Source organism: Dipodomys spectabilis, unplaced genomic scaffold (genome assembly GCF_019054845.1).
Source record: "Dipodomys spectabilis isolate Male_0828 unplaced genomic scaffold, ASM1905484v1 ptg000175l, whole genome shotgun sequence".
In the NCBI taxonomy this organism is placed as follows: Eukaryota; Metazoa; Chordata; class Mammalia; order Rodentia; family Heteromyidae; genus Dipodomys; species Dipodomys spectabilis.
This window is the reverse complement of record NW_024870852.1, coordinates 57702-81275: the sequence shown is the minus strand read 5'-3', so window position 1 is coordinate 81275 and position 23574 is coordinate 57702. Positions and strand designations below refer to the sequence as shown.

Genomic DNA, 23574 nt, shown 5'->3' with positions numbered 1-23574 from the left:
CACAAGGAAGGGGGGGGGTGTACCTCTGAGAAAGCTTTGTTTATTTTGTTTACTATTTTATTCATCAAAGAAGACTCCGGAGGAAGACTCATTTGGGTTGCACAGGGGTCCGTGGTGCGAAATGGGCTTGCAGATTTGTGGAAAGGATGTGTGCGAAAGCTTAGGCTTCGGGGCTGGTCTCCTCCAGAGGGGAGGGCTGGGCTGGCGCGGGTTAGAAGGGAGGGAGGAAAGCGGGTGGGAGGCGGAGGAAAGGCGGTATAAAAGGCTCCAGCTTCCCCGAGAGCCCGCCACTCCGAGCCACTACGGGGTGAAGGCGCGAGCCAGAATACATCCAACCCGGAAAGGCAGGAAACGGGTTCACCGTGCCGCGGCCGTCACCGGATCCCACCGCTGGGCCCACCCAGTCCATTGAAGCAACTGCAGCGAGGATCCTGCGCGCTCTCCGCTCACCACCCAGAGCTCTTCGGGGGCCAGCCGTCCCCTGGGCAAGGCATGAGCCGCGCGCGGGAGCCCGAGGCTGCAGCGCGGTCATGAGGCGGTGGCCCAGGAGAAGTCGCTGCGTTAAGGCAGCCCCCAAATCTCCTCCGGGAACAGCGCCTCCGGGATGAACCCCACCCCATCCCAAACTCGAGATCACCAAAGCCGAGAGTCACCGCTAGTGCTGTTCCTACAGTCCTAAGCGCCTAAGCCGCGGGCGGGCGGGCGGGCACCGCGGCGCTGCACCTTCCGGCGCCGGGACACCTGCGAGCTCCACGGGAAAGACGCACGCCTCCCTGCCCGGCTCTACGGGGGCGCCGCGGAAGTGCCATCCTCGGGGGCCCGGAGCGGAGAATCAGACAGCAAGTGTCAAGAGCCTTTGGGAAGAGCAACTTTTGTGTCACTCCCTCCACCCCGCCAGAGGTGCACAGTGGCAGACAGACAGACAGACACCTGATGTGTCCGATCCCTCTGTTTTCCTTCAACTCCAGCATCATTTTCCCAATAAAGATTTCCAAACTCGTCTAGGCAACTCCTCCCTTTCCCCCCCCCCCTCCCCGGGCCCCCGGCTCTTCACCCCAACTCACCCTCAGCCCCGATCCTCTGTGCGTGCACGAGGGTTCTGCCCTCGCCCGTGCCACGAGCTTCCCGGGCACCGCGCACTTGGCACAGCCGATCCCGTGGACGCAAAGCGACGGCGGGGCACCCCGGGCCACCAAACCTGCCAACAGTGAGCATCTCCGCGTCCCGCGAGCCCTTATCTGGAACTCGGCGAGGCCGGCGTCCCCGAGAGGACAGCCGAGTGAAGGAGGTGGCTAGCCGGGTGAGTGGCTCTGAGAGGCGCGGGCGGGGGAGCCAAGCGTGAAGGTAACTCCGGGAGGCCACTGAAGCCGCCCTCCTCCTCCTCCTCCTCCTCCTCCTCCTCCTCTTCCTTCTCCTCCTCCTCCTTCTCCCCGCGCTCCTCTGGCGGCCTCTCCCGCTCCAGCTGCGGCGCTGCGCTCACATCTGGGGCGCCCATGTGCGCTCGGGGGCTCGGCTGCGCCTGCCCCGCCGCCGCCCCCATCCCCGCCGCCCCCTGCCTGCAGGGTGGCCCCCGGACCGGCTTGGGTCCCGGGCAGTCCCGGGTCCCCATCGCCGCCGCCGCCGCCGCCGCCGCCGGGCAGCGCCGGGGTTTGCTCCGCAGCCGGCTCGGACGTTCCCGGCCCCGCGGTGGCTCCACTGTGCGGCGGCGGCGGCGGCGGCGCCTGCGGCTCGTGCGGCTCGTGCGGCTCCGGCTCCCCCGATCTGGTGCTCTCCGACGCGCCCAGCGCCCATCCTGCGGACCCGGAGAGCGGGGCCCCGGAGGGGGCCGAGGCGGGAGCCACGCAGCCCGGCTCCGGGGCTCCGACTCCTCCTCCTCCCCCGGCGCCACCGCCACCACCACCGCCACCACCGCCACCGCCACCCGCCGTGCCGGGTCCTAAAGCCGCGCGTCTCAAGAGGATGGTGCGTCTGGCGGCCGAGCTGCTGCTGCTGCTGGGGCTGCTGCTGCTCACACTGCACATCACGGTCCTGCGCGGTTCCGGAGCTGCCGACGGGTCCCACGCGGCCGCGGGCAACGCCAGCCGGTCCCAGCTGCAGGTGAGTTGCGCCGCCGCCGGATTGGGGCGTGTGCCGCCGCGGGACGCCGAGTGGCGGGGTGCTGAGCTAGCGCCGGGTGGATGCGAGGAGGCGGGTCTTACGTCCCCACCGGAGTCACTGTTTGGCCACACTGTTGCCTGAGCAGTTTTGCCTGGAGGCTAGACGAAGGTCTGAGATCTGTCACCGGTACCCCACTGGGGATGCAAAGCTTAGGACGCACGGAGTAAGGACGGATGGAGTGGGTGTGTGGTGGTGTGGGTGTTGGCTTTGGGATGCTGTCAGTCTTTGGTTGCTTCTAGAGGCCCGAATAACGTGACTCAAGGCCAGGCTGGATGTAGGCGTGAGGGGGTGCCAGGAGACCTTGTAAGATATTACCCCCAACTGTTTTTGAGAAAAAGAATTCCGGGGAATTTGGTCCCTTACAAACCCATGCGATTGCTTCAGAATGACTAGACACACCTACCTGGGCCAGGTGCTCCGTCTTCCAGTCTTCTTTCCTTGCCCCCACTCCACCGCACCCTTCCCCCCTCCCCCCCTCCCCCGCCCTGGAGAGGACGCCAGGGTCTAGGCACCTGTCCTGATTTGGGGCTTTTAAAGCTGTAGGAGAGATTTCTTTCCCGTAACCGGCTTGTTCCCTTGCTTCCAAGCAAAAAGAGTAGTGATTGGGGAGGAGGCGGGGGCGGGGGGGGGGCGGGGGGGCGGAATCAGATGTGTGGTCAGATGGAAGGCAAGGTGTCTGAAAGTGGCCCAGAGGTAGGGATTTCCTGTCACTTCCTTCAGAAAGTGTTTCTCCTTGAGACTAAAGGATGTGTCTGCTGTCAACTTGGAGAACCAGGGTTCTCCCCAGGACACAAACGTGATTCTCGGGCTCCTAAAGTCCCAAGGCAGCCCCCTCTGAAATTCTGTCCTCTTGAGATACCGGGATAAGCATTCTTCATCATTGTACTGTGGAGAGATGGAAGATATAGGTGTCCCTTAGAGATGTGTATGTCACCAGCCTACTACTGTAGGAATCATTCTTAATATCAGCAAGATTTCTGGAAGTCCGTGTATTTTTTTTTTTACACATGATGCTGTCTTTCCTCCTGGAGTCTTGAAAAAAAGCTATAAAACTGATGTTCTATGGAAAAGTAAATTTGGCAGATTTCTTTATGAGGTGTTTGCTATCATTAGAATAACCTGGGGTTGGCCTTTTCTGCCCCAGCAGTAAGTTAATGAGAGTAGCAGCTGGTGGAAGTAGGTTGAACTCTCCAAAGGGGATGTGGCTGAAGAGCTGCCCCCAAGAGGGCAGAAGAAATGGGGGATTTAGAAAGAGTAACACTTCGAGGAGTTATATTGGGTCCCAAGTAGCTGCTAATCCACCAGTTCAGTTCTTCTGCCCATTGAAAGCACGCCATTATCCAAGCAGAATGATGAGTTTAACAGGTTAGTTCACCATTTTACTTGTTTTTTCACAATTTCTTACTATAAAAGTTTTATATTCTTCCCGATCCAAGTTATTTCTTTGGTTCTCTGATATTCTAAAGGCATGGCAATTCAAATGGGCAGGAGATGTTCTTCCATGCAGGAGTTATGCAAAAGACATTAGTCAGACTGCTGTTAGCAGGCCTCAGAAAGTGGATGTGTTAGTAGCAGGTGGATTTGAAGACAATTCTGTAGACGATGCATTCTTTCTGTTTACCAGATGTTGAAAGGCAGTTCTTAAATCCCATTGACATTTGTTGGCTTTGTGTTATCTGAGCTCTTAGGATCCTTCTTAGTGATCAAAAAGTTAACCCACACTCACACTTTATTTTTGTGGTTATTTCTGCTTTTAAAATTCTAAAATATGACACAGAGGCAAGTTGACTCAAATTTTACTATGTTTGAGTAGTTTAAAAAGTGACACACCCTTACTTCAGATTTGCTCATTTGGCCCTATCAAGGACACCCAATAAAGCACAACTAAGAAGGACGACAATAATAGCTAGGATTTATTAAGTGCCTTTTATATGCCAAACACTGTTTTTAACGCTTTGCATATATTAACTTCTTTAATCCTCAGAAAAGTCTTGTGAAGTAGATGCTATCATTACTTCATTTCAAATAGAGAAACTAAGCTTCAGAGCCAAAAGCTCCTTAATTTGCTTTATGTCATTTTTGTTGTTGTTGTTGTTTTGTCAGTCATGGGGCTTGAATTCAGGGCCACGGGCCCTGTCCCTGAACTTTTTCCTTCAAGGCTAGTGCTTTCCCACTTGGAGGCACAGCACCTCTTCTGGTTTTCTGGTGGTTAGTTGGAGATAAGGGTCTCACAGACTTGTATGCCTGGGCTGACTTTGTGCTGTGATCCTCAGATTTCAGCCTCCTGAGTAGCTAGGATTATAGACGTGAGCCACCAGAGCCTGCTTGGCCTTGCTTTTGTTATTTTTATAGTGTAAAAACAACAAGAGGGGGAGAAAAGCCTTTCAACAAGTTACATTTTCAAATAGACATTCACAGTCTTCCTATGTCTTATAGGAATACATATATAAATACATATATATACAAATAAATACATATTTTATGAACATCATCTAACAAGGTTTTATGGTAGTTTTAGCATTCTAGCGACTCACTTTTGACTCTGTAAAAGACTGAGCCTAGTAGTGTAGGTGCTATTATAGGGTAGCAGTAAGCTACTTTGAGCAGTTATCTCCATTAACTAACTAACAGGGCATAAAATAATGATGTTAAGCTTTATACTATTTTCACTATTATAAAATATCTAATAAGAAACTGAACAGTGGTTTGCCATAGTTACATGAGAAATGTGTGGGAACATGAACATTTTTATTTTTAAGGGGAATGCTATCTCCTCTTTGAAATAACTGTTTATCATTGTTCAAGTACTCAGATTATTTTGTGTCCTCAATTGAATAACACTAACAAAACAATTAATATAGTAAAAAAAAAAAACGGTGTAGAAGACAGAACATCTCAAAATATAGACTCAGTGAGCAATAACAATTATAATCATAATGATATCTTTTCAGCTAAAATAGAAGTGCCTTTTATTTTCACAACTATGGTTTGAACCCAGAGCTACTTAATGTATTTGTGTGGCTTTCTTGCTCACAGCTGGTGCTCTACCACTTCTAGCCTGGCTTTTTGCAAGTTAACTGAAGATAGAGTTTCAAAGACTTTTCTGCCCTGGAAGAGTTCGAATCATGATCCCCTAGATCTCAGGGTCCTGAGTAGGATTCTAGCTGTGAGCCACCTGTGCTTGACATACAAGCGAGTGCCTTTCTAAAAACACCAGTCAGATTTAGAATTGTGATTTTGGTAGTCAACCTGTACTCCGTGAGTCAGGAAGATTAAGAGTTTTATAAAAACACCAGATTGATTATTTCTACAAGAACACTCAAACCAAACTTTGTGTCCTAATTGCCATCTTGATGAGCACTCTCTTTTATCTGTCTGTTGACTTCAGTGAAACCGCTTAGCTTCTCTTATTCACTGTTCATTAATAGAAGCAAAGGCAATATTTATTTGGACAGATGAGGCTACTCCCCCTGATCTCAAGAGCAGGATGGATAGCCCCCATTATCCTCGGAAGGTGGATCCCAGGCCCTCCAGTCGATGCCTGAGACTGTCGATAACACCAAACACTATATATGCTATGCTTTTTGCCCTCTATCTCCATACCTATTATAAACTTTGATTTATATATAGGCATGGTAAGAGTTAAAAGTACTGACTTGGAATAAGATGAAAAAAAGTTTAACCATGTACTGTAATAAAATTCCAGTGCTCAGAGCAGTGTGAGATTTAAAACTTTGGATCTACTGATCTTTGAACTTTCATATTTAATATTTTCAAGCCACAGTTAACCACGGATAGGGGAGGACTACTGTAGCCATTTTACAGAAAAACAATTTAAATTCAGTGAGATTTAAGTAACTTGCTCAAGACTAGCTACATAACTGTGGTGGGGTGGGGCTAAAGACTTGGGCCCAAGCAGGCTGACCTGAGAGTTCACGTTCGTATTCCCATCTATCAATGAGATCTCTTCAGCTTTGATGTACATCAGTACCCATTTATGTTTTTGTTTCCTGACTTGCCTGCCTATTTTCCACTAAGCAGTTTATTCTTATCACTAGAATTTCTTACAAATGATGGATAATTGTCCCACTTAGCTACTGCATAACAAACCATTCCCCAATTTAATCGTTTAATGTAACCACCATTGTATCTGCTCAAGAGCTTGCACGTCAGTAATTGCTCCAGGCACTGCTGGATGATTCTTCTGTTATCTGCCCCAAATTAATCTTGCAGCTACAGATGATTACCTGTAGGTTTGATGTGGTTGAGGTGTTCCATGATAACCTCACTTCTAAGTCTGTCACTCCTGCCTCTCTCCACAGAGCCTCTTTCTCAAAGAGAGCAGATCGCACAGTTTTTCATCGTGCTCTTAGTAGCAAGAGAATAAATGCAGAAGTTGCAAGGGCTCTTCAACACCTTTGGTATCATTGTTTTGGTCATATTCTATTATACAAGGGGACCATGGGATCAACTCAGTTTCTCTGGTACAGAACTAGCTCCTGCCTCTTGGTGGAAGGAACAACATGGTCACATTGGAAAAGGGCATGCAAACAGGAAGGAATTGTGAGCATCTCTGTGACCTACTTACCATTTATGTAAAAAAACTCATACACTTTATATTTTGTCCAAGCTTGAACTTATCTTTTAACTTTGTTTATGCTGCTTTGACCACACAGCACTTTCTGTCTTAAATATAATCAACTCAAAAGTTTTTCCCTTATGACTCTGACTAAAGATCATAAAATCTTTAAATATATCCTATTTTAGGTGAGAAAATGATGGAAAGGGTGACATTGATCAAGATGCATTGTATTCATAAATTGTCATGTTAAGTCAAAACTTAATTGTACAACTCCTTGTAGATAATATGCCATATATATGCATATCCTATTCTATATAGAACATATATCTAATATATTCTATTATATATTATATATACATTATTTTTATTTTATCTACTTATCTATATCCTCTTAATATATATACATACCATATTGTGTAACATGTGCATATTACTATATATGTATTATATAATATATAATGTATTAAATATTATATATCCTATTCTGCTAGTTTTATATTTTTAGAATATTTTAATTTTATATTTTATTTTACATTATATTATATAGTATATATTTTATATTATTTTATATTTTATATCACATTTTTATTTATATTATATATATCCTATTCTGATAGTTTTATTTTCAGAACTACAATCTATATTCAAGTTATTTTAGGTTTTAATATAAAGATGAAACTTTGTTTTTGTCCAAGTGAATAGCCACTTCCCCAGTTTTGCTTGCCAACTACTTCCTTCTACTTTGACACATATAAAATCCCACTTTTATCATACACTGATGTTTTCACATATACATTAGTCTGCCTTGACCTTCCTGTAGTATCCATTTATATACACATACCATCTGTTTCATGTCATATAGCTTCAAAATGTGTTTCAGTAGGGGAAATACCATTTTAAAAAATTCTTAGAGATTCTTAGAAAATGTGTTCTTTTACATGGAACTTTAGAATTATTTTGCTTAAAAATCATTAAGCTGTTCAGGAGAATTATTTTAGATATTTTTGTCTAAGTTGAGGAAAATTGAAAATGTTTATCATTGTTAAATTCTCCCAGTCAGGATATGGTGTAAATATGGTTTTTGATTGAAATTTTATATTTCCACTTTTCTATTGGTTATTTTCTGAGTTTGATTGCTCTTGTGAATAAGGTTTTAGCTTTTCCTATAGTCTCTAATTTGTTAGTTGTGGAATCTACACTTAGCAATATATACATACAGATTAGAGATTGTGTTCACAAGAGAAGAATGGGAGTGTGTTGTTGAAAGAATGAAAGAAACAGAGCTCAGCTTGCATCTATATAAAGTTTCATTGCTTTTGGAATTGTAAACATATATATATAGATATGACTTAATTTATCATCTTCTGTGACAGATCTGTGAGAAGGCAAGATTGCATGATGTACTAAACCAATTTACAGGTGAATGCTCAGTGTTCCTCTTAGGAATAAGCACTGGTCACTGGCTTGATAATGTACCGGTTTTGTCTGTCCATTTCTCGCCTTCTTTCTCCTTCCTCTTCCCATTCCAGGAGTTCCTGGGATCTTCCCTGGGACATGTTTCAGTTCTGTTCTTGGTGAACCCAAACCAAAGGACACAAGGTCCAAATGTGAGTCATGATAGTGACAAACTCTCTAGATAGCAACAGTGTAGGAAGACTCTGGGAAAGTACAGCACAGACTTTCCAGAAGACACCTCCTGCTCTTTGTTGTCATTAACAACCACCAGCTCTTAAGACTTCAGAAAGTAGAGTGCTATGGGCAGCCACAGAATTTGTTACCCTGAACATTCCATGGCTATTGGGAAGAAGACTTTTCCAAAATTTCAGGGATGGGTAAGTTTTAATTCACAGATAATCTGCCATTTCTCTTCTGAGAAAATGATTTTATGGTCAGTTACTATTTTAAATGGGATGATGAGTGACCAAAAAGTAAATGGAGAGGATCTCGAAGAGTTTGTGTGAGGTTGTCATTTAATGCCTGAGAAAGGCAAAGGCCAAGGTGCTTTGATAAATAGCTTAAAATCAACTCCCTAGGCACAGCCCAGCATGTGTCAATGAAAAGTTATTTCTGTAAACTGAGTAGATGTGAAAACAGTAGGTTAACTACCTCTTCTTCCTGTTGGCCTTGACCCATGCTCATTTTAGTACACCAAGTCATCAGGCATAGAGAGCTCTATGTGACTGCTATCCCTCCAAAAGATCCATTTGTCATAGAAGAGATAGTGATACCAGGTCTATGGAATGAAAAGCGTTAGATCTTCAAGTTTGAGTTTCTGAGCCGTCAGACCTGCAATTTGGAGCATCCCAACCTCCAAGTTTTCAACAGCAGTGACCTGAAAAAGAGAAGGTAGAGTTGGAATGCAATAGGCCAGAGCATTTCCTGCCTTAGGTTTCCACATATCTATTTTCAAAAATAACAAATGATGGTTAGAATCTAGGTGAAGGATGCAGGGAAGGTGGAAATGATGTCATATCCCCCATACCCAGGTGTTAATTTACTCATACATTATCCAGATAGAATATCTTTGCAAAAAAAAAAAAAAAACAACAATAGACACACACACACACACACACACACACTCACACACACACACACACTCACACCACATACTCACACCATGCTTTGCCTCACAGGCACTTCTCAAGAGATGGTAATGAGGAGAGGAAGAGGAAAATGGCAATTATTGGCAATTATTTTTAAACACAGATGTTTGATGTGTGATTGATAAGCAATGAACTATATATATTTCAATTGAGCCATAGGAAGTGGAAACACTGGTGGAACGAACGTTGTAATGAATCTACTGTATCTAAAAGCTTTCCCATACCTTTTTGTGGTCTCCAGCAATCTCCAGGAAACTACTGATCTTCTGTCACTATTTGTTAGTCTTTCATTCATAGGGAATGCAGAGTACCACACGATAAAGCCTCCTTGCTCACCATAATTATTTTGCATGTGCCAATACTAAGGCTTGATCTCAAGCCTGGGCTCTGTCCTTTAGCTTTTTTTTTGTTCAAGAGTAGTACTTATCACTTGAACCACAGCTCCATTCTTGGCTTTATGTTGGTTAATTGGAAAAGAATCTCATCAACTTTCCTACCCCAGCTGACTTCAACCCTCATAGCTCAGCCTCTTGAGTAGTTTGGACTTACAGGTGTGAGCCACAAGGAGCTGGCTTCTTTATGGAGTTTTTTTTTTTTTGTCTGTTTTGTGTAGTGTGGAAGGAACCCAGAGCCCAAAGCATGTTAGGCAGGAACTCTATCACTTGAACCACACACCCTCAGCCTTATATCATCATCATCATCATCATCATTATTATCTTTAAGAATTTGTTCAGAGGGGTTCCAATTCAACATGTCAGTTTATGAATATAATACACTTTGATCAAAGTCACTCTTTTTATTATTTTGTTTTCAAAATGTGGTCTCAAAACTTTACCTGGGGGCTGGGAAGGTGGCTCAGTGGTAGAGCGCTTGGCTTGCATGCATGAGGCCCTGTGTTCGATTCCTTAGCCCCACATAAACAAAAAGAAAAAAGCCAGAAGTGGCGCTGTGGCTCAAGTGGTAGAGCCCTAGCCTTGAGCTGAAGAGCTGAGGGACAGCGCCCAGGCCCAGAGTTCAGGCCCCACGACCGGACCCCCCCCCCAAAAAAAAAAAAAAACTTTGCCTGGATTAGCCTCAAACTCAGGAAGCTCCAGCCTTGGCTTTCTGAGTAGCTGGGATTACAGACTCGTAATCTAGTTTACATGCCTGGCTTATTCTTCTGTGCAGAGCAAATATGTTGCTTAAAAAAACTGCCAATTAGTATTCCATTCTATTGCTCAGTCTTCAGTATATTAATCGATTGGTGCACTGAAAAACTTTTAAGTTGTTTCCTATTTGGGAACTACTAAAATGAAGATGCTATGAACATTTTGGGTTAAGTCTTTGTGTGAACATCTGCTTTCATTTCCATTGGATGAATATTTAGGAGCAGAAAAGTCATGTGGCAGTTGCATGTTCCATTTATTAAGAAAGTGTGGTGACATTTTTAAAGCACTTCCATAAAATATTTAGGGTCCACTACAACCCAGGGGTACCTTTGGAAAAATGGAGAATTTGTAGGTTGAATTTGGGGATGGTATTTTCCTATAATTAAAGTATTAGTATGTGTCGTATGGTATATTATGAAAAACTGAAGGAAGGAGAGTGCTGTTAATTTCTTGGAAAGAATTCTCCTTTCTTTATGGAAAGGCCTAATAACAACAACAACAAAAATCCCCTGGGGCTGTTAATGACAGTGATAGTGGTGGTTACCATAGCGGAGAGGTAAATGGGGAATGAAAATTGGGTGTTGAATAAGCAAATGGGTTAGAAAAAAAATATCAATTGCTTTCTCTGTGCTGTGGCCACCGTCTAATGTCCTTTCCCAACCATGTCCCCATTCCCTGCCAGCAAAACAGGAAAACCAGAGGTAGACTTTCCACCTCCCACCAGGGGACCTCAATTACATTGTGACTTGGAAGTCTGGTTTAAGCCTCCAATGAATTAAAAGTCAGGTTTACTGCTAAGAACCTTGGAATTCCTGGACATAGAAAGAGCAAGCAATTAAAAAGCGGTAACCGCATTAGGTGTTCCTAATTCTCAGCCCAGGAGAAGGACTGAGGAAACTATAACACAAGCCGACTTTCTAGCCAGCCTGGACCCTGGAAGAATGCCCATCCTGTCCCTCCCTCATAGCCTGTCTGCTGCCCAAATGTTCACCAGGTTCAATTGGGAGCCAGATGAGAAGCCTGGGAGGATTTTTCAGCCTTTGTACCCAGAATGCAACTGTGATGGGTAGCATTAACATCTCTTGAGAACCTGTTAAAAAATAAATATTCAGGGACTGGGAATGTGACTTAGAGGTAGAGTGCTTGCCTCGCATGCATGAAACCCTGCATTCAATTCCTCAGAACTACATACACAGAAAAAGCCAGAAGTGGCACTGTGGCTCAAGTGGTAGAGTACTAACCTTGAGCAAAAGAAGCTCAGGGACAGAGCCCAGGCCCTGAGTTCAAAGCCCAGGACTGGCAACATAAAAAAGGAAGGAAGGAAGGAAGGAAGGAAGGAAGGAAGGAAGGAAGGAAGGAAGGAAGGAAGGAAGGAAGGAAGGAAGGAAGGAAGGAAAAGAAAGAGAGAGCGAGAGAAAGAAAGAGAAAGAGAAAAAAAGAAAGAAAGAGAGAGGGGGAGGGAGGGAGGGAGAAAAGGAAGGAAGGAAGGAAGGAAGGAAGGAAGGAAGGAAGGAAGGAAGGAAGGAAGGAAGAAAGAAAGGAAGGAGAAGAAAGGAAGGAAGGAAGGAAGGAAGGAAGGAAGGAAGGAAGGAAGGAAGGAAGAAAGGAAGGAAGGAAGGAAGGAAAGAAGGAAGGAAGGAAAAGAAAAGAGAAAAGAGAAAATAAATCTTCAGCCTCAACCCTAGTGCATCCAAAGCAACTAAGCCAGAATCTTCATTTCATCAGAGTTAGTGGGTAACTAATAGGCAGGTCACAGTTTAACAATTACTAATCTAGATGTGTGCTTTTCTCGAATGTCCCAGAAAATGCTTAATATGTGTCCTATATTATTCAGCTACTGCCGAATAAAGTTACAAGACCAACTACATCTGAAACTCAGTGGCCTGCTCTAGCCAGCATGGGCTCAGCCCTCACAGGTCAGTGGATCACCTGGAGTTCAGTAGATCTGGGTGAAATACAGTTCCAGACCATAGACTGAGACTAGACTTTATCTACATAACTTCCATTCCCATAATATTTTTTAAAATTTAATTTTATTGACAAAGTGATGTATAGAGGGTTTACAGTTACATAGTAAGGTAGTGAGTACATTTCTACTCACAAGGCAATATGTTGGAAATGAACTGTACAACTTGGGGGGGGGGGGATTAGGGAGAGGGAAAGTGGTAGGAAAATGAGGGAGGGGTTAACAAGTTCGACAAGAAATGTACTCATGATAATTTTTTTAAATGTACAGAAAGGCAAATGTGGGCCCATATCATAGCACACTTTTAACCCTTTTGCTTAGATCTCACTTGGATTTTATCCTTAACATTTTACCAACCAAAACAAGTCATGAAATCCAACAGACCAAAGAGTAGCCATGGGTTTGGAAGTGGTTCTGATTCCTGTTCAGCTTTTTACTTAAGTATATTCCCCAGGCAAACATCTGTGCCTCTGGGTCCCATTCAGTAAAATGGTATACTAATAGCTATGCTACTGGAAATTTTCTGTGGCACAGAATAATCTTGTAACTTACAAGAGTTGTAAAGTTGTGTGACCTTGGGTAGGTCATTTCAATACTCTATATTTTATTTTTCTTATCTAGGAATAGCTATCCTAAGAGAGAATTCTGTTGCTTTTTGAAATCCATGTTGAAAATTGACAGCTGTGGTGGTGATGGTAGTAATGGTGGTGATGGTAGTAATGGTGGTGATGGTGGGGATTGTTCCTATTTTTCAGTTGAAACTGAGACAGAACAATGTACGGAAATCAAGATTTAGCCTTCTATTCTTCTGAGCACTTCATGTGTGGAGGAAAACATGGCTAGAACTGATGTGATTCAGTCTAGCTTCCACGGAGAAGGCAAAGCATTTTGCCTCATGTAAGTCAAGTGCTTCTACAAAGGCAATTTTTGGCTTCTTTTCTCCTGTCAGAGAGAGAAAAAGAGGAGTAAGGGGAGCTATAGGCAGGAGATGTGGGAAGCATCTGGATTCCTGGTGAAGTAGGATCCCCTTTCTCTCCCTGTCCATCTTGTCCAATGAAGCAGATTCCCTAGCAATGCCACTTCCAATGAGCCCAATCCCCTAGTAGAGCTGGGTCATGAAATTTTAACCTGGCTCTGGAACTGGAGTTAGGACAAGAGAAAAGGTAAGGCCCAAAGGACCTAAATTTGAACTGGAATAGGCTTCCATAGGATGTTGTAAGCATAAGGTTTTACCACCATTGAATGTTGTCTAGACATACACATCCACCTCTTTCTATCATCTATCTGAACAGTGGCCCTGTCACAGCTTAAAAATTGTGTGCTACATGGTAGAAGTGAAACTGTGCCCACAAATATATTATCCATCACTGATTTGAACAATTTAAGCCTGCAACCATTTTTCCTGAAGGAGCATCCTTTCCCACCCTTCCTTTCCCAGATATAAAAACAACCACACTGGGGCTGGGAAGGTGGCTCAGTGGTAGAGTGCTTGGCTTGCATGCATGAGACCTGGGTTCAATTCCTCAGCACTACGTAAACAGAAAAAGCAGGAAGTGTAACTGTGGCTCAAGTGGTAGAGCACTAGCCTTGAGCTGAAGAGCTGAGGGACAGCACCTAGGCCCAGAGTTCAGGCCCCACGACTGACAAAAAGAAAAACACCACCACAGAACATACCTGGAGATAGAAGTTCCACAACTCTTTGAACTGAATATTTTACTTTTAAATTATTATTGCTGGCCAGAAGAATTCCTTCCTTGTGACTCATCAGCTTTTCTTGTTCCTCAGTGTGTCACAAAGTTCATCTTCTCATGCTCTTTGGCGGGGGGGATGGAGGGGTGGAGAGGAGACAAGTCACCAGGATTTTTTAAATGTTTTCCCTATTGGAGAGTAATTCCATGTTTCTGGTTTTAGTTACAGTGTTACCTTGATGGTTTACAATCAGCTTGGGGGCCATTCTGATTTCAAGTCCTTGTCCCTCACATCTTCCATGTCCTGACTTCCTTGTATCCCCAAATAAGTGTATCCTTGGCTTTGCTTTATTCTGTATAGACAGCAAAACCTGTTGGACTCCAGGATATGTTAGGCATGCTCTTCTTTCACCGAACCTCAAATGTTGAGTTCAAACCAATTTCATTCCAGCTGTCTAAATAATTCACTCACTCATTTAGTAGTAGTCATAGAATTAAGCACTGACTAGATAAGATACCTTAAATAGAAGGGAAGATGATTTTTTTTAATGTGTTGGGAGTAAAACCTAGGTTCTTGCACATGCTAAGCAAGCACTGTACCACCATATTCTCAGCCAACCTCCCCCCACCAACTCCCCCCAAAAAACTTAAAAAAAATTATGTCCAATAAAAATGTGATACCACCATATTAAACCATTACTTTATAACCCCCTCTCATTTGGAATGGAAAAATGAAACAAGCAAGCAAAAACCCTGGAGATATTAAGTGTTAGTAAGAATCTTGAGCAATCTAATGGATTGACAAGAACACTTTAGGAAACTGCTTTTCTATAGTAAATATTCAAAGGAAATCTTTACATACATACTACTCACTCCACAATTCATGTATGCATTCAAGGAGTTAAACAGAGAGTGGTCACAACATCATGGAAAAATATCCCAACCAAAAACAGTCCCAATGCCCAGTAAGAGTAGAATGGCTAAAAGACAGAAAGAACACTTGCTAGAAATGAAAAATAATAGCTATGCATAAAGGGTACAGTTTCATCAATGTAATATTGGGTGAAAGAACCAATCTTAAAACCAGGACAGACAAATCTATGTTATTGGAAGAAAAGATATTTGTTAGCCTTATCAAGAGAGTGACCAAAAGAGGACAAAGGAAGGTGTCTGGGGGTATTACTTGTGTCGTGTATCCTGATCTGGGCATTGGTTGTGTCAGTGTCCTCAATCTGGGAAATCTCATTGATATGTTTGTTGATATTTATGTACAAATATCACACTGGATTAAAAATGCAGTAAAGAATACAGGGGAAATAATGTAGAGGAGGTCATTGTGCTAGAAAAGGTGACCCAGAGCTAGTAGTTCACTCTCTCAAACTGGTCTCCAAATTTTAATGAGTATAGGCTAGACTTGGTGTTATGGTGGTGCACCAGTGCTATTGTTAGGACATCAAAGACCAACTGCTGGCTGCGATACAGTCCATATGAAAAGAGCGACCAGCAAATTTACTGCTTGACTTCATTCCCTTTAAATGGAACTGGCCCCATGATCTTTTTTCAAAGCTCAATTGTAGACATATATCTTCTTTACAGGACATCACGTACAATAAAGAGAAGCAATAACTTAAGATTACAAAAAAAAATAAAAGAATACCTTTGAGATTGCTGTGAGAAGAGCATTCTAGTTAATAAATATCACTGACATTATATCTGCCCAAGCTGTCTGATGCCAAGCCATTGGCCTGGGATACTTCTTCAAGATATGGTGGCTGTTGGGGGCCAACTGTTTATATATTTATGCCCCAATCCTTTTCTTAGACTCTGGGTCTTGGGAAAGCCATCTGCCTCAAAGTAGAGAGCCACCTCACTGAAAGTTTACATCCCATACCCATTAACTAATATGAAACTTCCCCTCAGTAGAGTAAACATTTAGTAAGAATTGAGATCAACCTAAATTCTTTTATCAGCTATATGCTCTTACCTACACAAACAGCACTCCATATAATCCTAGGGTAGAAATTTCATAGAGTTATCATTTCCAGATCATAGAACTGGGTTAGAATAGAGTTGTTTTATGCCTACCAGAAAAGGAAGAGTGTTATTAATTTTCCATGAGGGAAAGAAGTAAAATTACTTATAACATAAAGGATGTACTTGGCTTAACATGACACATGAACCAGATGGTGGAGAAAGAACCAAAATTATTACATTCAAAATTACCAGTCAGCTCAAAAGCAAACAATCCAGAATGTTCTTCTGGATATATAATCACTTATTACAACATTTAATAAGCTCATAGGGATCAAAACATTTTAGAGAATGATCAAGCCATCTACTTCTGTTTAATCCATTACTCCCGTTAAGGTCCAGCTCTCCACATTTTATTGGAGAAAAGGCTAACTACTGAAGATTCTTGCCTTTCTGCTTCCCTCCCTGATGCCTTCAGAAAGATACACAAACTGTGTGGAAAGAATGAGCATCTCCCTACTGAGACTTTGATGGAGGCAATACACCTATGAAACAAATTTGGACAGTAAATGTCCACTGGAAAAAAATTTTAAAATATTTGAAGGGCTGTGGGATTGCCTGGAGAAAGACAACATATTGAACAGCAGGTGGAAATAATGAGCCAGGCTCTGGGTAAGGTACCTGCAGGAGACAGCTTTTCGGTTCCAAATTCTTCCCCCAGCCTAACTGCCCGGAAGCTCACTAGGCTGAGGTTAAAATGCCCCACAGTGTTGGAGTTTTTTTTTTTGTTATTTTCGCTGCTTATCCTCCAAGGCCAGAGCCTCTGCTAATGTCTAGGATGACCCCAAAATGAACATCAATTTCCTTGTCTTAAATTTGCTCATAAATGCAGAGATGGGAAGAAAACAAGGGAAGTGGCCTGGAGCAGACCCTGCTAACTCAATAATAGAGTGAGATTGTCCTAAATAATGAAAGGACTGAGCGCAGGGGAGCCAAGAAGAGCAGAATTCCCACCTCCCAAATGTGAACTAAGAGGAAAAGAAAGAGATTGTGGGGGGGGGGGGGTCACAACTTTAAAGAGCAACCCTCTAATTATAAGGCTGCATCTTTTTCTCTGTGTCTGTAAGTGGTTGTTCCAAGATTGCTCAAACCATTAACTGAATTTACTTTACTTTGAGAGCTCCTGTATGTGTCTGTTGCTCCTTTGGGTTGGTGTTTTTCATGCCACTTAAGATGTGGTGTAAAGAGAAATACAGTGGAAACCTGCCAGGAAGATGGAGCCTGCTGGGGTGGGAAGGGAGGAGCTGTAGGCTACACAGACTCTCTTTAAAAGGAAAATTCAGTACCCACAAAACCCCAAACGTTCAGCCTGGAGTGACATCAAGAAGCCATCTGCAGGCTCCATGTGAAAAGCTGAGGAAATAATTTATTTGGTTATTTCATCTTAAGGAGAAGCTCATGAGAGGATTGGGCTGGCCATGACCCTAAAGGCTCTAAGTCTTGCTCTCCTAACAATCTAAGTGGCATGCCTTTTATATCACCAGGGTTTATGGGAACACTGCAGGTGATCCCCTCTGCATATGGTGGCAGGCTTTGTCACATTTTTGTCTCACTGGATTGAGCCAGCACTTCAAAGTTCCAGCTACAACCACCACCACCAGCACCATGGTGAGGTACTCTACTCTGAAGGCAGGTTGCAGACATGGATTCGTGAATTTTGTTGTTGACAAAACACCTGCAAGTTGGCTTGTGCTGGTGGTGAACATTTATTTATCCTAGCTATTCAAGAGGCTAAGATCCAGAAGACCATGGTTTGAGTCCAGCCAAGGTAATAAAAGCAAAGACTTCATTTTCAAGATTAACAGCAGAGATCCAAGCTGGAGGCATGCATCAAGGGGTAAAACACAAGCCTAGCAGGCAAGCCAAATAAGCACAAGACCCTGAGTTCAAACATTGGTACCTCCAGACAAGAAAAGGAAAAAAAGGAAAGAAGCCTTCAAGTTGGTATTTCACTCAAAACCTGGAGAAATGAACTAATTCAGCCTGTAGAGCCAGTACCATAATTCAGGTTAAAAGAATCTTAGTCAAGTTGTCTTATACAAAACCACATTTCTGAACATCTAGAGAAGTCATGGTTTTGCTTAGCTGGAGAGAATAAGAGCAAACATCTCTCTAAAGTTCCCAGATTGTATAACGTAACAGTCACACAATGTTATAGGAAATGAAAGGTAACTAAATGAGAATGGATTGTGTCTCTTCTTTTTCAGAGATAGCCAGCCAGGTAAATAAAATATTGTCCATCTAAGTATACAGCATTGCCTTTAGAATATAGTTAGCATTCCACAATTCTACTCACTTAGTCAACACTTAGAGACTAAATGGCCATATGAACAGGCATTGTTCTAGATACTACAGATTTAAGAAAGAACAAGCCTATATTTCAGAAGAGGAGACTGCAAATACTAAAACTCATATTGACAGTCATTGTTATAGATTATGACAGATGTAGACATGCATAGGGCACAATGAGAGGGAATAACTCAATGAAGTGCTTGCTGGAAAAGCACGGCTGGAATCTTGAGCATAGGAAGAAGAAGAAAGAGCCAGCTCAGGAATGAACTAGATGAAGAGCATGTCAGGAACATGGATTCATGAGCACTAAACCTTGAGGGACAAAGAGTTTAGCACTTCCATAAGAGACAAAAAGAGGCACGAGAGAGTGTGCCAATGACTGAATTCCAGAATTAAGAAGAAATGAGGCATTACAAATGACTTCCAGTTTTAGGATAGGGAGTACCTGTCACCAGACTTGAATTGAACTGTAGAGTACACATGATCTATGGGACATCCTACTGAAGATGACATGGAGCTATGACTAATAGGCCACATCCTAAGTGGTAGCTGGACAACCAAGAGTTGTGGTCTCACAGGATGTAGGGGAGGAAAATGCCTTAAGAAGAGGGGACCCCTACAGGGGAAGAGGTCAGAAAGGGGCTCTCCCAACTTAGCAATATATTGCCATTGGCCTTGATGAGAAGAGTGTCAGACATACTAACAGGTGCCAATGTAGGTACATTAACAGAAAGTGAGAAAGTGGGGGAACTTCTACTATGATAGGGAAACATGTGGATATGGGGTCCTGGGAGAATTTTTTAGTTTTCAAACATCAGAGATAATGTCAATACATACTTGGGAAACTGGACAAGAGGATTGTGAATTTGAGGACAGTCTGGACTATCAAAAACAAACAAACCCATCAGCAATACCAGGATGTCTTAGCTGCGGATGAGAAATATCCCATTGGAAGAGAGAAACTAATGACACAATACTGACAGAGGAGAGCTAAGGAGGGAATTCTTGGGGGGGAAAACTCCACAACAAATCTAAATGTAGAAGTTGGCTTTTGACAGAAGGAAAAGAGCTAGTTCCATGTGACAACTGTTCAGAGGTAATAGATAAGCTATTCAGAGCTGTAGGTATGTGGTGGAGAGAGGAAATCTGCCATCCAGTGGCTCCTGCCCCATCAAGAAGTAGGAGGTGCGAACAAGGGACATGAGCAGGAGATGTGAGGAGAGAAGGTATGGAATAGACACTGTCATCCCTGAATGGCAGGAAGTGAGTCTGTAAGGAAAGAATAACTATTTTGGAGCAGTGCCAAGTTCTCACTCATTAGAGCTTTAAGAATATGAACCAAAAGTGAAGAAAGTTTGTCAAGTTGGGTGATTTTTGTCCATCACTCATCATCTTGGCTAGTTACTAACAAGACAGATTGCTGAACTCACCCAAATAGAGGAGTTACCAGTCACCTAGACCAGAGGTGTTGGGAAGCAGGGGATTGAGAGGAGTTGCCATAGAATGGATTTTAGAAAGAACATATGCTGCAGAAAAAGGAAAGCACTGACAGGTGGTAGGCAGAGTTTCCCTGAAACACTAAGAATGTGAAGGAAATATTCATCTTTGCTTGTGTTAATTAGAAGGACTTTCATTTGCTACTGCATCTGCAACTTGGGAGAAAGCCATTAAAAGGAAACACAGGCTGCTGCATGCTATACTTGGCTATTCTCTTTCATGTGAGATAGACCATGCAGAGAGAAAAAAATGTACCTCAACCTTGGAGCAAATGCATAGATCTATTCACAGTTTCCAAGATGAAATTAAAGGTCTGAGTGGTTTGCTTGTGAGTAGAAGGGGAACTTGCTCGCCACTACAATGACTCCAGTTTTCAACAAGTGTCAGTAGAAAATTATGAAGTACCACCATTATGGAAGACATCTATGCAAAACACAGTGGAACACTTGAGGCTCAAGCCTGAGACCTAGAGGATCACTCTTCAAGACCAGCTGGAGCAGAAAACATCCAGATTCCATAAGTAACCAGCAAAAAGTATAGCTGGGGAATGTACGACTCCTTCCTAATGAGCCTGAGGCTCTGAACTCAAACCCCAGTAGAGAACACACACACACACACACACACACACACACACACACACACACACACACACACACACACACAACTAAAGAAAATAAAACTACTGTGGTTACTTATTTTTATCTCATACATCCTAAAATTCTGTGTGTTATGTGTTACGTGGTAAGGCAACTTTGAAATTGTTTTTCTGGGGTTTTTTTGTTATTTTGTTTTTTTGCACAGCAAGAAGACCAGTGAGAAGAATTTAATTATAAGCAGCCACATTGATCTAAAAGCATAGTAAAGACAGTTAGCATGGAGTCTTATTTCCCACTTCAGAGGCATGCTATTGAACTCCATAATACACACATAAATGAAGAGATATTATGATAATTTAAAAATCCCTTGGCCAAGTTTCCTGCTGACCGTTTCTGATGTCAAGGCATTTTATAGGATGACCTGTTCTATATTTAGAGGAGATCTCTCACTTCCCATCCCCTACAAGCAGGTTATCAATGCAAAATCACACATGAGAAACATGAATGAAAAAAGAAAGTGTGTTTCTCCAGTGTCAGGTTCAGAAGCCTCTACTTTGGCACGTTACTATGACATTCATTTCCTGTCAACCTTCTAGAATGCTCCCCTGAGTTGCTTGATATTGAAAAATCATATTTCTTTAATCAACCCCAGGAAACAATGAAAGTAGTGGAGGGATATTTTTACATAAAAATTCCTAAAATCAGCAGGACTCTGGTGGTTCATGCCTATCTTCCTAACTACTCAAGAGCTGAGAGTTTAAGACTGTGGTTCAAAGCCAGCCCAGGCGGACAAATCTGGGAGACTATCTCCAACTAACCAGCAGAAAGCCAGAAGTGGAGATGTGGCTCAAGTAGGAGAATGCTAGCCTTGAGTCAAAAAGCTAAGGAAGAGCACAAAGCCCTGAGTTCTAGCCCCGGTATACATGCGCGCGCGCGTGCACACACACACACACACACACACACACACACACACACATACACACTCCTGAAATCATAAAGCCTAGAAGAAATAGTAAGCACAGCTTTAGGCCATGATTCTGGGATTGGATTTCAAAGAACATTTGTTTCCTGCTATCCCTCTGTCAGCTAAATATATTCCTCCCTGTACTAGTTATCTATTGCTGTATAACAAATTGCCCCATAATTACGCAGCTTCAAAGAACCCACATTTATTATCTTGGAATTTCCATGGGTCAGGAAGTCAGACAGAGCCTAGCTGGGTGCTTCTGGCTCATGTGGTCTCACAGCCTACAGTGAAAGGCCTTGGCCCTATCCAACAGGGCTATGGTCCTCCCAAGGAGTGGCAAGAGGACTGGCTTCCAACCTCTCTTATTGGGCACTCATAAGACTCAGTTTCTCAGAGGCTGTAGCAGCTTATAGGATCACAGTTGTTTTTTTCAGAGTGAACAAGTAATGAGTGAAGACAAAAGAGAGAATGTATGCAGAACACCATTCATGGATTCTGTAACAAAGTCTTGGGGACCATTCTCCTCACTCTCATCGTACTGTGCTTGTTAAAAGTGAATCTCTTGTTTGATCCCACATAATGGAAAGTCTCTGCATTCTAGTGAGAAGGATCACTGAAGACTGCTTTAAAATCTTCCCACCAAATTCCAATGCACACATGCATACCTAGGTCTGTGCCCTTTCCCGTTTGCCCAAATAGACACAATTTCCTTGCACTCTCTGATGTGATTACCTCCTCTGTCCCTATTTTTACAGTTTCCCTCACTTTTAGTTTATCTCTTCCCATGTGCATTCGAAATGTGACACCAAGTTTCATCTACATTATTGCTTTCAGTTCAGTCCCTCAACAACCCTTCTATTGTCATCAATATCCTCTTCATGTCTTTCTATTGTTTCCCATTTCTTGTCTCAATAGGAGTATTAGGAATCTCTATATCTGTGCTCCATCAATCTTTCCAGCCCTTTGCTTTTAACAGAAGCATAATCTGAAGATAAAACACATTACTATTTCTTGGGCCTTCTGCATGCTCTTGGCCTCTACCTTAACAGCATTGCCTTAGCTGACAATGCCTTCCCCCCTTTCTAGCCACACAAGCTTTTCTGCAAACTACTGGAATGGAAATGTGCTCATGCCTTAACCTTTTTTGTGTGGCACACTCATCAAATGATTATTAGTCTTGCTCCCATATTACCACTGAAGTGTGTCCACCCTACTCCACACTCTGCCAGCCATCAAAGAGGAAGTCATGAGTACCTTACTCCTGCATTATGGCTCATGCCACGTGAACTACATAGGACAAGTTCTCCAGTGGTCTAGCATTCTGTGGCCTCTGGAATGCTGGCGAACACTGTGCTTTCCAAAAAGAAAAGAAGCATGGATATTGCGATGAGAACATTAAGGTCCACTTTACTGACAGCAGGACATAATCAGACCCTGATTACATCTCTAAGCTCTAATACCTTCACAAATCCCTCGCCCCGGGCCCCCCCCACCCCCGGCCTCCAGCCTATAAAAAAACGAAGTGGCTGACTTGTGGTTCTTTTCCATTTGTATCTATTTTTTCTTGTTTCTATTACACTTGATTTTTAATAGATCAGTTCACTCACTCAACAACCCTTCTATTGTCATCAATATCCTCTTCATGTCTTTTCCATCGCTCCAAGGAAAATAAAGGTGTTAGAACAAAGAATTTTTTCAAAAGCTCCTTTTACAAAAGGAGCTTTAGAGGCACAAGGATCTGCATCTGCAGTTGCATGTTCCCCCATGAATTAACCTTCTTAAAATCCCCCAAAAGAGCAACATCAGAGAACATTGTGTTTTGCAATGTCAGCACTCTTCTTGCTGTCCCCCAATCCACTCCTGACCTGTGATGATTTGATCATGTAGTTCATAGCCTGTAACAGGTCAAAAGAGCTCTCGTGGCTCAGAGTACCTCATCTGGCTGCTGTCACTGGAATCACAGGCATTTCTGTCAGTGAAGTGAGGATGCGTAAGTGTATATATGTGAGAATGTATGTGTCTGCCTGTCTGTCTGTCTGTCTGTCTG

General features: G+C 43.1%; 1 protein-coding gene across 1 annotated transcript in view; it reads left to right on the top strand.

Annotated features, from left to right (window-relative positions):
• The first annotated feature begins 1959 nt into the window (after window positions 1–1959).
• Window positions 1960–23574, top strand: part of Ism1 (isthmin 1) — a 68818-nt gene continuing 47203 nt past the window's right edge. The window contains exon 1 of the mRNA XM_042694559.1: window positions 1960–2097. Within this exon, the coding sequence (XP_042550493.1) occupies window positions 1960–2097 (138 nt within the window). The remainder of the gene's footprint in view (window positions 2098–23574) is intronic.